The sequence below is a fragment of the Cynocephalus volans genome, chromosome 10 (genome assembly GCF_027409185.1).
Source record: "Cynocephalus volans isolate mCynVol1 chromosome 10, mCynVol1.pri, whole genome shotgun sequence".
Taxonomy (NCBI): domain Eukaryota; kingdom Metazoa; phylum Chordata; class Mammalia; order Dermoptera; family Cynocephalidae; genus Cynocephalus; species Cynocephalus volans.
The window spans coordinates 8,768,397-8,785,798 of NC_084469.1; the positions used below are offsets into that span (position 1 = coordinate 8,768,397).

Genomic DNA, 17,402 nt, shown 5'->3' on the forward strand with positions numbered 1-17,402 from the left:
TAAGGTGCCCTCTTTCTAAAAAAATAAATAAATAAAACTATAAATACCTGTTAAAGTTAAAAAATAGAGAAAAATCTCTATTAAAAAACCTTTTATTTGGGGAAACAGGATCACAATCCATGGCATACACACAGACGGGGGTGGTCTTTAGTATGTTCAAAGCACAAAGAAAGGGTTGAGAGTTTTGCTAGAAAGAAAAATGCTACGTATTTTTTTGAAAGAAAGCTCATTGACACAAGGGGAGTTTCGGGGAGCTGGCAGGCTTTGATTGGTGAGTGATCACCATAGATAAAATTAGTCTTAGAGTCATAGAAGGTTGTTTCAGCAGCTTCTAGGTAAAAACTCGTCGTAGGATTAGAGCAAGCTGTTTCAGCAGCTGGGTTTGTCGAAAATTCTTCACGTACCGGGTGCTGTGTGCCCCAAGTGTTTTTTCCTCCTGGCTCCTCTACTCCCATTTTAGTTTAGGCATGACAAGAATGACCCAATTTGTATAACCAACTTTCACCTACCAAATTTGCCGCAAATTGAATGTTAATTTAGAGTAAGAAAATAATTTGCTAAAAATTGCTGAGAGTTTGAAGGTCCTTTTCTTTCACGATCTCTTTAGGCAATTTGCCGGAAATGCTGACAAATAAATGCTTCTTGATTTGCAACCAGCCTCCCCTCTCCAGTTCCCAGGAACTCCCAGCACTAGGGTGGTGGGCAAGATGCTGAAGCATGAGCTCCATAGGCTTCATGGCTTCTGTACTTACTGTCCCCTAAAAATCTTGTACCAATTTACACTGGTCTGTTTCTCCACGTCCTTGCCAGCATTATGTATTATCAATCAGTCTTGTTTTTATGTTGAAATTAATAACCATTTTATTAATTTTCTCTAGTTGGGGAGCTTTATCTAGGCGATATTGAGTGCAGCATTAGAATTCAGTGCTCTAGCTTATCCTAGGACAATCTCTCTTTTTGATTGCATGAGCCAGCTAGGACACAGACTGGCTCGGGTTGCGAGGACGAGTTCTCATTTAGCTGAAGCCGCTTTCTAGTACTGCCTTGGAGTTGTCTGATAAGAATGCCTATCGTGGAATTTTGAAATTAAACTTAGACTCCTTTAGAAAGGGCAGAGGATTACTGATTTGTTATATTTTCCCCTCTAGTAACTTTTCATTTATTATTGTATGTATCAGACAGGTTGAATTACTTTCAATATATGCAGAGAGAGTTTGGGAATAGCAGCTTTTTGGGCCAGTGGCAAAATAGTTCAGATGAATGATCGGAAGGATTGAGTTGAAAGTATCAGCTACTAAAGGATCAGAGACTAGGTCCCCTGGTCTCCATACTTTCTCTCTGCAAACACACACACACACACACACACACACACACACACACACACACACACACACTTTTGCCACCATTCGAAAATGAACTGCAGACATCATAGTATCAGTATTTTTCATCTTTGCTTATCTTCTGGGAAACAAACGCCACACGGTTGCTTTGCTTTGATTTGTGATATGGACATCTTTTTCTATTACTGGTCACGTGTCTTCTATCTTCTGTGACTTTGTGGCAGATTTGGTGATTACCATGTTCTGTGTGTCAACGTCACTTGGTCTGTCTTAGTGGAAAGCTGTTTGCAATTAGATGATGAGGCTGTTTCAATCAACAGTTTTGTGGCCTCTTGGACAAGTTGCTTAATTTCTCTGTCTCAATTTTCTCCATGTGTAAAATAGGGATAAAAGCACTTGTCTCCCGTGAGCTGTGGTGATTTGCCTAGAAAACCTGTATGACAGCAGGACAGAGGAATGCTTAGTGTTTCTATCTCTCTTCTGTTCGTGTACCTGCAGATTTAGCCATCTCTGCCTCCCCGCTGACAGTGCGATTTTTTTTTTTTTCATAAAGCAGAATCATTATACTCTTGACTCGTCATTAAAAGTCTCTAGGATATCCCTGGGAATTACATTGTAAAGCGGGTATTTAGTTATCAGGTGGGTCTTGTTTCCCGCTGGAGCAGAGTTCCACTGGGGGGCTGCCTTCTGAACCAAAGCCTCGCATCCGGTAAGCCTGTGGAGCTGGCTATTCTGTGCTCCTGAACCTGGAGAACATGTTTACATGTACGTGCATGTATGAAACCGGTTGGTAGGGCTAACAGTGTGCCAAGAACGGTACAGAGAGCACACAAACTACTTTATCACTTATTGGAACTCTTGGGAAGGAAAAATCTTAACTATGTTCAAAATCGAGATTATTACTTTTCTTGAGTCGTTTCTAAAACAGAAATCACAAACAGATGTGTTTTCTTGGCTTGCCCAGCATTATTTATGAATGTATGTACGTATTTCACACAGAAGTGATATGCTGCTTTTATTTTTCTGGCAGAATGGTAAATAGATACTATAATTTGTTGCTCAATTTCATTTATTAATTACAACTATATCAACACTACCTTAAGCCCTTAGGTTTTTTTTTTTTTTTAACTTTGCATTGAATTATACCACAGATTCAGAAAAGTACACATATTTTAAGGGCTTTCTTGACAAATTTTTGTTAAACTGAACACACCCATGTAACCAGCACTTGGATCAAGACACAGAACATGACCAGACCCCAGGAGCTCCCTCATGATCTCTTTAAGGTCACTAACCCCCACCAACTGACACTCTCATGACTTCTAACAGTACATATAAATGGAACCAGACAATAAATCTTTTTCTGTCTTCTTCCATTTAACATTTTTATGAGATTCATTCATACTGTTGGGTGTAGTCATAGTTTCTTTGCTTTCATTCCTGTATAAAATTACAAATAATGTCACCATTTACTTAGCTATTAGACCTTTCATGGACATTTTGGTACTTTGTGTATTGGAGATGATACAAATATCTAATACTTGTCTTTTGGTGAGCACATGTATGATTTCTATTGTGTAAAATACCTAGGAGTAGAATTATGCACATTTTATTTATTTATTTATTTATTATTTATTTTTTTTTAAAAGATGACCGGTAAGGGGATCTCAACCCTTGGCTTGGTGTTGTCAGCACCACGCTCAGCCAGTGAGCCAACCGGCCATCCCTATATAGGATCCGAACCCGTGGCCTTGGTGTTATCAGCACCGCACTCTCCCGAGTGAGCCACGGGCCGGCCCGTGAATTATGCACATTTTTAAAAAGTGTACATTCACTGGTTTTTATATATTCACAGAAATATGCAACCATCACCATAGTCAATTTTAGAGCATTTTCATCACCTCACAGAGAAACCCCCTACCCTTTAGCTATCACCTCTCAATTCTCCCATCCCACCCCGCACCACCTCCAGCCTTAAGCAATCACTTAATCTACTTTTTGTTTTTTTTTTTTTTTTTTTAAAGATGACCGGTAAGGGGATCTTAACCCTTAACTTGGTGTTGTCAGCACCACGCTCAGCCAGTGAGCGAACCGGCCATCCATATATGGGATCCGAACCCGGGGCCTTGGTGTTATCAGCACCGCACTCTCCCGAGTGAGCCACGGGCCGGCCCACTTAATCTACTTTTTTGACTCTATAGATTTGATGATTCTGGACATTTCGTATAAATGGAATCATACTGTTTGTATGGTTAAAATAAAGACATGACCAGAGCTAGCAGGTTAGCTCAGTTGGTTAGAGCATGGTGCTGATGACACCAAGGTCAAGGGTTCAATCCCTATACCAGCCAGATGCCAAAAAAAATAAACAAATAAAAGTAAGGATCTGTCTTTTTTGATAATAGCCATTCTAAAAAAAAAAAATGAGATGTCCAAAGTATGATTTTATAAATCACATGGTTTATTACCATACAAAGAGATTTTCTTCTTTTTTGTTCACAGTGCTTAAAGAGAGGGGACAATAATGAAGAACAAGTAGTGGGGGGATTAAGAGGAGGAACAAATAAGAGGGGGAGAAAATGAGAATAAATCTCACAGGTACACTCAATAGAGGGGGCACCTTAGCCACATAGTGAGTGGGTTCCAATTTTGTTAGAGTCTAATTGTTTTTTTTTTTTTTTTTTTTTTAAAGATGACCGGTAAGGGGATCTTAACCCTTGACTTGGTGTGGTCAGCACCACGCTCACCCAGTGAGCGAACCGACCATCCGTATATGGGATCCGAACCCCGGGCCTTGGTGTTATTAGCACCGCACTCTCCCGAGTGAGCCACGGGCCGGCCCAGAGTCTAATTGTTAAAGTCTAGTTGCTCAATTAGGATGCAAGCAGTCCTCTGTGGAAAAGTCAAGTCTAACTGAAGTTTGAGGTGTACCTTTATAGGAGAGATTCTCGGGGTGGATATGTGACCAGCAAGCACATCAGTGATCCCTGAGGACAGACTCTAAGATCTCCTGACGCTAGAGGGCAGTACCGGTGTTAGGGGGGGTGAGGTTTCAGAAATTAGCTCAAAGGCTGACAGGATGTGGCCCTGTCTCAGCGTAAGCTCTCAGTCTTCAAAGAAACAGCCGACAGTGGAGCTCTGCCATGGCCTAAGGTCTTAAAGTGTCTGTCAAACTCCTGGGTTTATATGCATTTTGGAGTCCAGTAGTTGAAGTCAATAACTCACAAATGGGGTCTGATAAGTGTGGCATAATGTTCTGGAGGGGAGGGGAGTACATTCCATGTTCTTATCACAGCAAAATATAAAAAATGTAAAAATATAAACAAATGTGAAAATCTCTCCAAAAACAATGAGTTTAATGGGGAATGAGCTCTGCAGTGTGGAATACGCATGCCATAGGAAACAAAGGGTGTATGCAGGGTGGCAGAGGAAGACAAGGGTTTTTAGAGGTAAAATGAGGAGAATTACATAAATTGTTTTGAAACAATTATCCTTTCCTACAAGGATCAATAAGAGTGCTGTGAGTCCAAGTTTGGACAGGGAGTTGCTGGGCTGATGTTCTTGCAGAAGTATTTTTTTGTACAATGTCATGGAGGCCTTTGTGCAAGTTTGTGCTTTTGGGAGTCTTTTGTAATAGTTCTTGTTATCAGGCAATCATGCATGAGAACCCTCCCTTCATGGCCTTCCCAAGCTCCATTTTGTTAGGGATTGACACAAGTGACTCCATTTTGATTCTGACAACTTTTACACAAACTGTGTAAGTATTTGGAATCATTTTAAATAGGTGGTCTTTTGTCACTGGCTTCTCTCACTTAGCATAATGTTTTCAAGATTCAGCAATGTTGTAATATGTATCAGTATTTCATTTCTTTTTTTCTTCTTTTTTTTTTTTTTTTTTTGTGGCTGGCCAGTACAGGGATACAAACTCTTGAACTTGGTGTCATTTCTTTTTATGGTCAAACAACATATTCCATTGTATGGATGGATATACCACATTTCGTTTATCCATTCATCTGTTGCTGGACATTTGGGTTTTTTCTACCTTTTGGCTATTTCAAGTAGTGCTGTTGTAAACATTCATGTACAAGGTTTTGTTTGAACATCTTTCCGTTCTTTTGGGTATATACCTAGGAGTGGAGTTGCTGGGTCATGGTAATTCTGTGTTTAACGTTTTGAAGAACCACCACGCTGTTTTTCACAGTGGCCAAACCATTTCGCATTCCCACCAGCAACATACTAAGATTCCAATTTCTTTTTTTTTTTTTTTTTTTTTTTTAAAAATGACCGGTAAGGGGATCTTAACCCTTGACTTGGTGTTGTCAGCACCACGCTCAGCCAGTGAGCAAACCGGCCATCCCTATATGGGATCCGAACCCGTGGCCTTGGTGTTATCAGCACCGCACTCTCCCGAGTGAGCCACAGGCCGGCCTAAGATTCCAATTTCTCCACATGCTTGCTGTGAAAGGACACAATTACAACAAATTTAAATATCTCAATTGGCTTTATTGTGATTCTAGAATCAGGCAATACTTCATTTCATTAAATGGAATAAGTGTTCTGATGAGCTGAGCAAAAGAGGTTGACTTTATAGACAGAAAAAGTGCTGAAGAAAACAAAAACAAGAGAAGTCAGATCAGTCATTTCAAAGTTACTTTCTTTGTTAGGTGGGGACAGGGAGACAGAACAATGGAAAAATAACTGATTATTTAACATCAGGTTACTCCGACTGTCCTTTCTATGTGAAGATTAAAGCAGAGGGATTTGAACCTTGGACCTTGGTGTTACAACACCCCACTCTAACCAACTGAGCTGACCGGCGAACCCTTGTTTCTTTTCCACTGGCTAGTACAACCATATACATGCATGTGTTAAACAACACAGTGTACCCCATAAAAATAAATATTTTTTAAAAAGGTAGAAAGAAAAACCAAGAAATGGTTAAAAGTGAAAAAGTCAAGTGTGAATTCAGGGCAAGGTGGATGAGAACTAAAAATGTATTTATAAAACTGGATTAAGAATCTTTTTCATGTGTGCATTTAACACATAGAAATTGTGTAGCAAATGTTAGTTTCCTTCTTTTCTATTTATTATGTATTCAAGTTTTGACAAAAGGAAACATAGTTAATATATTTGTGTCTTATTTTACACTATAGACATGTTCCTCAAAAGTATAAGTTGACAGCCAGCCACAAAAAAAAGTGTAAGTTGAAATTTTATAAACTAAATATCTTAAATGAATTATTGGAATTTGCTTTAATGACCTTTGTTAGCAAATTATAACCTTATCACTTCTAAGGGCCAGCCCGTGGCTCACTCGGGAGAGTGCGGTGCTGATAACCTTATCACTTCTACATTGTGTAAACTTGAACAGTTCTAAATCAATTTTACTTAAAGTAAACCTTTCTATTTTTTTTTTTTTTTTTATTGCCTCTGCCATCCCCACCCTTTCTTTTTTTTTTTTTAAAGATGACCGGTAAGAGGATCTCAACCCTTGACCTGGTGTTGTCAGCACCACGCTCTCCCAAGTGAGCCAACCGGCCATCCCTATATGGGATCCGAACCCGTGGCCTTGGTGTTGTCAGCACCACACTCTCCCGAGTGAGCCACGGGCCGGCCCCTCATCCCCATCCTTTCTATCTATCAAGTACTGGGTCATATATGTTTGGCATAAGATTTAGAATAAAATATCAGTATAGAACACCTCCCTATTAAGACCAATTATGAAATAAACTGCTAAAACTTATTTATAAAAATAAAATTAAAGCAGAGGGAACTTCATTATCATTCCTACTGAAGATTTAAACTGGCTTGTTTGAGAGATTGGCTCTCTCCTGATTTCTCAGGTGGTCAGACAACCGTTTAGTTTAGGTTTGGTGATGTGAACTTCAGCTGGGATGACTCCGTTTTGATTCTTAGTCTGGTCTGTTGTGGCCTAGTGCAGAAACTTAGTCCAAATCAACAGTCTCCTACAATTTTTACTTTTTTATTTAATTTATTTATTTTAAAGTAATTTTATTAGTATTATTTTTTACATTCTATGATGCTGTTACAGAGCAGTTGGGAGTGAGTAGGAGAGGGGAAATGGGAAGGAAATGGGATGGAAGAAGGAGGAGGGGTGGGATTGAGGCCTGTGGCACCCCCTCATTCCCGCAGGGGAGACTGGGGGGCTTCCAGCGGTGGCTTGGTCATTGCTGGGCTGGATGCCCATGTCAGGGGTGTGTGGCAAAAGCCCTCGCCCCCCAACACCCCAGCTTGTGAACCCAGGGCCCTTCTTGCTGTGGCTTGGTGGTCATCACTGGGCTGGTTGCACATGTGGGGGTGTGTGGCTGAGGCCCTCAGCCCTGCACTGCCCCAGCTTGGCAGAGCCCCAGGGTGCTTCCTATGACAGCTCGGTGGTCTTCACTGTGCTGGCTGCAGGTGTGTGGGGGGGTATGGCCAAGGCCCGAAGCCCCCTACCACCCCAAGTTGGGAGAGCCCGAGGTGCTTCCTGTGGTGGCTTGGTGGTCATCACTGTGGCAGTTGCGCATGTCAGGGAGGTGTGGCTGAAACCCTTGTCCCCCACCCTTGGGACTGGTTGCAGGTTTTGTAAGACTGGCCTGAAAGCACGAATCTTACTTGTTGGGAAGGCTCATCTCACAAAGACCAGGAGACAGAGATTGCTGCAATCAAGCAAGAGGTTTTGTTATTCCAGCATGCTGGAGTTGCTCCGTCTTCAGGACAGAAGCAGCCCCGAGCTCTTAACACGAGCACTTTTTATACAGTTTGGTAGGCAGACTTTGGCAACAGGATGAGTTGTATACAGCTTGTTGGTTACCTGAGGTGACTTTTAAATTCATTGGTGGCTTTCAGTGGGGTGGTATACAGACGAGGAACTGGGGAATTGCCCAACAGGCCACCCCTTGTGTGGTTAGGCCCTTCCCAGAACTGGGTGAACTTTGGGCGGTTTGGGAAGTCCTTTATCTGCCCTTACCAGAAAGTCCCACCCGCAGGGGCTTGTAAAATCTTGTGCAAGCTAATTACAGAAGCAGAAAAGCTAGTCAATTAATATTTAAGGGTGGGGGAAGGGGTTCAGGTCCACAGTTTCTGGGGGCATTGCTGAGGCCCTCAACCCTCCCCCCTTTCTAGCTAGGTAGCCCAGGGGACTTCCAGACCTTCTAGGTGTTATGGGTGTTCTTTGGTGAAATGAGATCTTTACTAGTTAATATGACACTTTGTCTCTGGTTGCACGTACTTTGTTTTTTCTTTAAGTTCTGTGTTGGATTATTTGCTGTTCCCACCACTTAAACTCGGCACTGGAACTAATTTGTTGACCTTTGCTTACTTCTAAAATGGGGGAACTTCCTGTGGGAACCAGCACTTGAGCTCTGTGGTTGAGCTAGACTGCTGCTTTGCTGCTGTTTCCCTAGGGAAGGCTTTTTGTGCAGCTCAGGGCTTAATGGTTGACTTAATAGGCATTTCCAGGTCTAGTGAAATCCAGTGCACCTGGGTTGTGTAGAAACTGGTCTGGCCCTGAGTCTTTTCATCAAACTGCACCCCATGCAATTCTATATTCCTGACCACTCTCCTCTGAGTGGTCCTTCACTGATTGGGGGGCAGATCAGCTGACCTTGCTGTGTTCCAGTGTTCTCCCAGTGGGCCCGTCTCCCCCACCACCCATGCTCCAAACACTTCCCATGGGACAGGCCGCCTGCTGGTCCTTTGCAATGACTCACCGGCCTCTAAGTGGCTCTTTTCTTTCAGTTGTTGTGGTTCCTGGCTCCTACGTGGGTCCATGGGAACTCTATTAGTGGTCTTGCTGTCCTGGGGGCCACCAAGTCCTTCTTTTCCCTGCCACTTCCAAGCAACTTCATCCCAAGGGCACAGCTGTGGCTTCTGCCGGTTCCTGCTCCTTGCACTCAACAGCTCCAGCCTGGAAGCTGCCAGGGCTTGTAATGGTTGGATTTTTTTTCTCTCATCGTGGCTTCTCCCACCTTCATGCACTCCATAGGTCTCTCCTCCTCTTCCCCTGAGCTCTAGCGGCCCCAGCTTGGCTGTCGTTGCTTTTTTATAGCTGTAAATTGGTTGATTTGTGGGAGAGAGTGATGCTAGGGACCATCTCTTCCGCCATCTTGACTGGAAGTTGAACGAAGAGAGGTCTACAATTTGTATTTTTAACATTGCCAGGGCCGGGCCGTGGCTCACTCGGGTGAGTGCGGTGCTGATAACACCAAGGCCACGGGTTCGGATCCCATATACGGATGGCCGGTTCGCTCACTGGCTGAGCGTGGTGCTGACAACACCAAGTCAAGGGTTAAGATCCCCTTACCGGTCATCTTTAAAAAAAAAAAAAAAAAAAAAAAAAAAAAAACATTGCCAGCACTTGCTTTTTTTGCCTTCCTAGTGGATATGAAGTGGTACCTCATTGTGGTTTTTTTTTGTTTGTTTGTTTGGTTTTTTTTTTTGTCTTTTTGTGACCGGCCGCACCGCACTCGGCCAGTGAGCGCACCAGCCATCCCTATATAGGATCCGAACCCGTGGCGGGAGCACTACTGCACTCCCAGCGCCACACTCTCCCGAGTGCGCCATGGGGTCGGCCCTCATTGTGGTTTTTATTTGCATTTCATCTGCTTGTTGGCTATTCATATATCTTCTTTGGGAAAATGTCTACTTAAGGCCTTTGCCTATTTTTTATTTTATTTATTTTTTATTTTTAAAAAAATTTTTATGAGTATATTCCTTGTTACAAATCATACTTATTCTTTATGCTCCTTATCCAATCTTTCCCCTTCCTCCACCCCTCCCCCCTCTAATAACCATAGATTTGTTCTCTCCATCTGATTAACTGTTCCTCTGTTGGTTTGTTGCCTAGATGATCTGTCCAGTACTGAGACAGGTGTGATTAAGTCCTCCCCTATAACCGTAAATCAGATGCTTCTTCTATGACTCTGGAGTGTGCTTTGTGGAGAGAATTTTTTTTTTTTTTTTTTGTCTTTGCTGGTGCCTCTCCTTGGGTCAGTGCAGTTGAGAGTCTGGCGTGCCATCTGTATGGTGGCTGTGACTGCTACTACAGAGACTAGACACTTTTGCAGCAGCCACGGCAATTGCAGTGGCTATGGTGGGCTACCCACGTGAAATGGTGTTTTTGGTGTGCTCTTTACCCGGTTGCAAGGGGTTCAGCTTCCCCCAGCTCCATGCCTCAGGGCCCTGGTGGGGCCCCACTTCACCTTTTTTTAAATTGAGACGTGCATTCTTTTTAATTCATTCATTTGGTCCTTCATTTGACCACCTCTTGTGTCCCAGGCACTTGGGCATTGGGGATAAAGCAGTGAGCACATTAGTTGCCAACCCTGAAAAGAGAATTCTTTTTTAAAAAAAATCCTTGTTCCTGACTTCTCTTACAAAATCAGATCTGGGCCTGAATTCTCACAGGCGAACTCTCTGAGGGCAGCTTTAGGTGGGTCTCTGTTTTCTCTCCTCTTCTCAGATCTCCCACCTGACCTCAGTCCCGCTGGCCCCTGAGGGCCTTGGGTTTTACAGTACGCCATGTAAGTAGCTACTGAGAGCAGTTGGGACTGCTTGCCCTCCTCTTCCAACTCTTTCAGCTTCCCGCACCCACATAAAAACAAAAACAACTTTTCTTAAAACCAAATTTCTTTATGGAAAAAGAAGTGGCCGCCCTTTTTTCCCCAGGCATTTGGGGTGTGGGTGGGAAGAAGAACCAGTCTGTTTGTGCTGGGCTTTCAAAATGGTGGGTGGTTCCTAAGTTTATGAGCAAATTGCATTGATAAGAGTTTCTAGAACTCTTTTTAACTCTTTGGAAGAGCTTCCTGTTTCCACCTCACTCTTGCCCTTCCCCAGTCCCAGTTTCTTGGGACCAGTTAGTAGAAATTGTGTAGGAGATAAAATCGAGGTTAGATAGTAGAAGGCCAGAACAGGAACTACCCACCCACTCTTCTCTGCTAGGAGTAGGGCGTGGGCAGGCATCACTATCACGTAGAGGCACTTGCACTGGGACCTCTGCTTCCAGCTCAGCTATTTGCCAGCCAGCCGGGCCACCTGACCTCTTTGCACTTCAGCTTTCTTACCTGTGGAATGGGAGTTCATAATTCTCACCTGTGTTTTTTTAGAATTAGATTAATGGGTATCAAAAAAACCCAAAGTAAGAGTGGCTTAAAGGAGATGTCCTGCCGTCCAGGTGCCAGACTCCCTTTGCCTCATTGCTCTGTGGTTCCCAAGATTACCACGTGGTCCAAAATGCTACCCTTTTTTTTTTTTTTTTCCTGTCCCAGGTAGCATTCCAGCCTGAGGAAGGGAAAAAGGAAGATGTCCCTTCCCTTTAAGGATTCTTCTTGAAAGTTACATGTTCTACTTCTCCTTAAACCTCATTGGCTAAAACCTCTCCCAATTATAGGGGAACCCAGTTTTGCTTCCCCCTGCCCTGCACACCTTGTTCTTCCCAGAAACTGTCCCCAAGGCATGCGTGGTCAACCAACAAAAGATAACACATGGTCATTCCAGCACAACAGCTGCAGAGTGGGCTGTCAGTGCCCTACTCCATCTAATCATCAGGAGTCCTGAACAGCTTTGAACTTCTCCTCTCTAGAAACGGACACCGCCCCATCCCCAGGAACCATTGCCCAATTAATTTAGGGGTTGCTTCACCCTTGGGAGATCCAAACCCAAGGATCCTCTGTCCTTAATCAGAGAGAATGCTCTTTTCCCCAGTCCACTCCCCAGTTTCCACTCGGTGCCAGCAGCCTAGGGCCCTGGTGCAGAAACACTGGAAAGGGAAACGGAAGCAAATCACACAGCTTTGACTAAGTAGAGAGGTGACCTACGAACAGTGGTCACCTTGCTCCCTCCTGATGAAGAGGCTGCCTGTTTGTCAAAATCCATAGAATAGCACAACACAGGGAGTAAACTTTAATGCAAACTATGGACAATAGTCAGTGTATCTGTACTGTTTCACTAACTACCATACTAATGTGAGATATTGATGAGAGGGGAAACTGCTTGGGGTTGGGATGGGCTAGGATGGGTACATGGAATTCTATGTACCATCTGCTCAGTTATTAAGTAACTCTAAAACTACTTTTTTGGGCCGACCCCGTGGCGCACTCAGGAGAGTGTGGCGCTGGGAGCGCAGCAGCGCTCCCGCCGCGGGTTCGGATCCTATATAGGGATGGCTGGTGCACTCACTGGCTGAGCGAGGTGCGGTCGGCCACAAAAAAGACAAAAATAAATAAATAAATAAAAAATAAAACTACTTTTTAAAAAAGTTTATTGTTTTTATTTTTATTTTTTTATTTTTTAAAATTTTATTATTATTATTTTTTTTTTAAAGATGACCGGTAGGGGGATCTTAACCCTTGACTTGGTGTTGTCAGCACCACGCTCTCCCAAGTGAGCTAACTGGCCATCCCTTTATGGGATCCGAACTCGTGGCCCTGGTGTTATCAGCACCACACTCTCCTGAGTGAGCCACAGGCCAAACCAAGTTTACTGTTTTTAAAAAACAGAAACAATTTTCCTGGGAAGTCTGTGTCTCTTACACACACACACACACACACACACACGCACACACACACACACGGTCTGCTTAGGACTACAGACTGCATGTCCTCACTTGCCTGCCCTAAGTGATGGTTGCTGAACTCCTACCCAGACCTAGGTGGGAACATGATCATGTCTCAAATTCTGCTCCAATCAGAGAAGGTGTGTGCTTCAAGCTGAAGCCTTCCAGGCCATCACTGGATGTGTGCTAGGCCAGTCCCTGGCTGGACTCCAGGTAGAAGCTCCAGGGAACAGCTGGGTTGAGGACAACTCCCTTGGTGTCCAATCCCTGGCTGGAGGGAGGGTGTGAGTGTTTGGAGGGACACACAGGACCTCCCTTCAGCAGGAGGGGGTTGAGAAGAAAACCAGTTTTCTCCTTGAGACCTTGGCAGATCTCAGTAGTGGGTGGCCCCAAAGGTCCACAGATTTCAGAGGCGTGTGAAACTGAGAGACACTACAGGGGGAGAAGCAGGTGGGGCTCAGGTTAGTAGTTGTTGAAGGGGAAAGTGTGGGGGAAAGAAACCTGGTATCTGTCCCACATACCCCTAAGAGGGAGTAAATTATCTTCCTTCTGTTCTCCTCCTTGCCCAGTAAGTTGTAATGATTTGTTTATGTACCTTCCTCTTCCTACCACACTGTGACCACTTAGAGGGGTTGGTGCCTTATCCAGCCCTGAACCCCTAGTACCTGCACAGTGCTGGCACATAGTAAGTGCTCACTAAAGCTTGCTTGAATAAGTGGATCAAAGGCAGGTTGGAATAGCTTGGATTGCCAGGAGGGTGGTTGTCAAAGTGTGGTCTACGGAACCCTTCTCATCCACTCTCACATCAGAATCCCATGGGGAGTCTGTTAAACATTTAGATTTACCCATCCAACCTCCAGAAGTTCTGAATGAATAGACATTGGGGGAACCCAGGAATATGCATTCTTTGTAAGCTCGTGAGATGATTTTGATACAGCTATTCATGGACTTCATCTTGAAAAACTGTCACCTGGAGGGGGCAGTGACACTGATTGAGAAAGTTCCCTCTGATGCCCCTGGAGGGTGGAGGGAGGGATCAGTCCATAAACACGGATCCTGGTATTAACATCCATCCATCCCTCTTCCATTCATGAATGATGTGGATCCACTTGGGCCCATGGGTAGAGAAAGCCCCTAACCCCAGGACTTTGTGTTTTCCTCAACTTTCAGCTCTCAGCTTAGGCATAACTTCCTTAAGGGAGATTTTCTTGAACATCCCAAGGTATCTCAGACTCCTTATAGGACCTTATAGGACCCTGGTCCCTTCCTTATCTCAGCTTTACATTTTTATTTATTTCATTTTACTTATTTTTGGTGGCTGGCTGAACCCTTGACCTTTGTGTTATAACACCACTCTCTAACCAGCTGAGCTAACTGGCCAGCCCCCTATCTCAGCTTTATAAATATACATTCACCATTACTAAATTTGATTGAACTCTCCCTCTTTCCTACCAAACTCAGCTCTGCAAGGACAGGGACTGTATTTGGTTTTGTTCATTTTTTAGGGGGTGTTTTCTAAATATTTGCTGGGGAAGTAAATGTTGGCTAATTATTCTGTAGGGCAGAGCAGACCATAGTGTGTGTGGCCCAGGGTCCAGGTCCAAGAGAAGCTACTCTATCCTATCTCATTTGGGCAGAGCCTGGGATCCTGAGCTTCTGCCTCAGATGGGGTGGGGTGGGGCACAGGGTTCACCCCACAGTCTGCTCCTCCATTACCATTTCCTGATTTACCAGGCTGCCCTCACCCACAAGGAGCTGATATGTCTAATTCCCCCCAGGAACACTGAGCCCCTTCAGAGAATGACTGGCTTGTTCTCTCTCTTGTCCTAGCACAGTTCTTGGCACACATGGATGCTCAGTGAGTGTGTGTTGACTGAATGGTCAGTAAATGCATGAATAGATGCTAAAATGCCTGTCGGTTACAGAGCACTGCACCGTTCCCAAAGCACCTTTGCAAGCCTGTTCACATTTGAACCTCATGCCCCCCATGGAATAGGCAAGGCAGTGTATTCATCCCCATTTAGCCAACGAGTAAAAAGGGAACTTGCGCAGGCTTCTGCAGTTAACAAGAGGTGGGGAGGAGCTCAGTGCAGCAGGAATGGAAGCCACAGGTTCTCCTCCAGCTTGACACACCCTCTCTGGGGAGTTGCACTCTCACCTGGTAGGGCTAGGACGAGATCAGAAGTTCCTGGAAGGCCAGTGGAGAAAACTAGAGAGAAGATTGCTGCTCCTAGGACTGCCGAGGCTTCTGTCCAGGCATCTGCCCAGACCTGTTTCCACCTGTATCCTGAGGTGGATGGGCAGCCCCAGGTGAGAGGTGAGAAGTCCTGGCCCCAAACTGGAACCTGAGCCAGCTACCAAGTGGGCTGCCTTCTCTGTCTGGCTGCCATGCACCAACCTCTTATATGCCTGGAAACAGAACCTGCCTGTTTGCAACATCATCTGAGAGTGGGAGTCCAAGCCATTTGGTGTCATTCAGAGCACAGGGGCTTTCTTCTTCATCTGCAGGTGCCCAGCATCTCCTAGGGCCTCCATCTGCCCTTCTAAACTTCTTTCTTATTCTGTCTTTGATATTCTGGCCCAGAGAGGAGAAACTGGCCCACCAAGGAGCCCAGAAACCTAAGGCCTTGGATTTCAGCTCTGAGTCCAAGCATGGGCTTCATTGATTCCTCAGGAAGGAACCCAGGAGGCAGAGGATGGAGGTGTAGCTATGGTCACGCTTTGTAAGATCTGTCTGTCTGTGTAGGTGGGATCTCCTAGGCTTCTGTGGGGCACTTCGTCTTTCCCAGAAAGGTGAGGGAGGGCCCCCCTTGCTTGGGGTAACCTTGCCCCTGAACTGTTGCCTTAGGGTTAGGCTTGAAGTTAGGAACTTGAAGTTAGGAAAAGGGTCAAGGGGAGGGGTGTTCTAGGCTTACAAGAAGGTCCTAGTGGTCCTCAACGCTTTGTAAGCAGTACCTGCCAGCCCTTGGTGCCAAGGAGGCCTAGCCTAGTACAGTCGAGCCCACAGCCCCTCTCCCCACAGTTCAGAAGAGGCGGATCGCACTGCCCCTCTGCCAATTGGAGGCCTCAGCTACATTCAGGGCCGCACCAGAAGGCATCTTGTCAGCAAGACTGTGGGCCGATGCCTGGATGCCATAGCACAGAGGGTCCCGGACCAAGAGGCCTTGATTGTCCTCCATGAAAACGTCAGGTTGACCTTTGCTCAGCTCAAGGAGGAGGTAAGTTCTGACCTTGAACCCTCAACATGGAGAGGGTGCTAGCCTCCAGGCTGCCCTGGCTCGGTGAATCCAGGAGCTTGGGCACTTGGCTATGGGGCAGAGTGTTGGGGCTGCCTGAGAACCCCAGGGGATGGCCAGAGATGGGGACGGGACTGAGGCAGAGGTGGCCTACATTCCTTCTGCATCATTAGTTCCTGGGGCCCTTGTTAACTGTGCACAGTCTCCCCTGTAGAGCCACTGAGGCCTGGAAATCTGCCCGTCCCTTTGTTCCCAGTGATTCTGATGTGAATGTGAACCCTGAGCAGACGGCTGAGGGTGGGAGTCTCGGGCCCCTTCCTGCTTGCCCATCTCACCCTTTGTGCCCCATGTATTTACACCAGGTGGACAAAGCCGCTTCTGGCCTCCTGAGCATTGGCCTCCGCAAGGGTGACCGGCTGGGCATGTGGGGACCCAACTCCTATGCATGGGTGCTCATACAGTTGGCCACCGCCCAGGCGGGCATCATTCTGGTAAGGAGAGGCTTGCCTGGCAAGCTGCGCATGTGAAGGGGGCATCATTCAAGGGGAGCCCCCCCAGCCCCTTGGCCCCAGAACCAAACCAGTGCCTGGCTGGTTTCAGGCCAGGTAGTGCTTTCTCCTTAGGCCCACCAAGGAGGCCTGGGAGGAGGGGGGAGGGTGCTGCCTCGGTGCCTCATGAGGGGGGTGGGGCAGCAGGAAGGGCAGGGTCTGCCCAAGACACTGACGTACCCTCTCCACATCCACCAGGTGTCTGTGAACCCAGCCTACCAGTCTATGGAACTAGAGTATGTCCTCAAGAAGGTAGGACCCATTCCTAGGGGAGGGGCCCAGCTGGTGCTTGGCATAGGAATTTCCAGTCGTCACAGAGGTTGACAGGGGATATGGGAGGGCATGCATGGGTGGGTAACATGCAGAGTGTTGCATGTATGTCTCAGGGTGTGGTGTGTGGATGTCCTGGGCTGGTACATGTGGGTACTTGTCTTGGAGTGTGGTACATGTGTATGCGAGAGCAACTGATTAGTGAGGACCCACCCAGGGCCCCCATCTGTCTATGGCTTCCTCCTGATCACAGGTTGGGGGCTATCCTTCCACAGGTGGGCTGCAAAGCCCTGGTGTTCCCCAAGCAATTCAAGACCCAGCAATACTACAGCATCCTCAAGCAGATCTGTCCAGAGCTGGAGACAGCCCAGCCAGGGGCCTTGAAGAGTCAGAGGTGGGTGTGTCCTGGGCTGGGGGTGTATCATGTAGCATCCCTGACTCTCTCAGCCCCAAC

General features: G+C 45.8%; 1 protein-coding gene across 3 annotated transcripts in view; it reads left to right on the top strand.

Annotated features, from left to right (window-relative positions):
* The window catches only part of ACSF2 (acyl-CoA synthetase family member 2), a 38,673-nt gene that overhangs the window by 9,700 nt on the left and 11,571 nt on the right, over positions 1–17,402 (top strand). The window contains exons 2-5 of one of the 3 annotated variants that reach the window (XM_063110147.1): positions 15,917–16,112; positions 16,493–16,621; positions 16,877–16,930; positions 17,224–17,342. In XM_063110147.1, the coding sequence (XP_062966217.1) occupies positions 15,917–16,112; positions 16,493–16,621; positions 16,877–16,930; positions 17,224–17,342 (498 nt within the window). The remainder of the gene's footprint in view (positions 1–15,916; positions 16,113–16,492; positions 16,622–16,876; positions 16,931–17,223; positions 17,343–17,402) is intronic. The other 2 variants (XM_063110148.1, XM_063110149.1) reach the window with 2 other exon arrangements.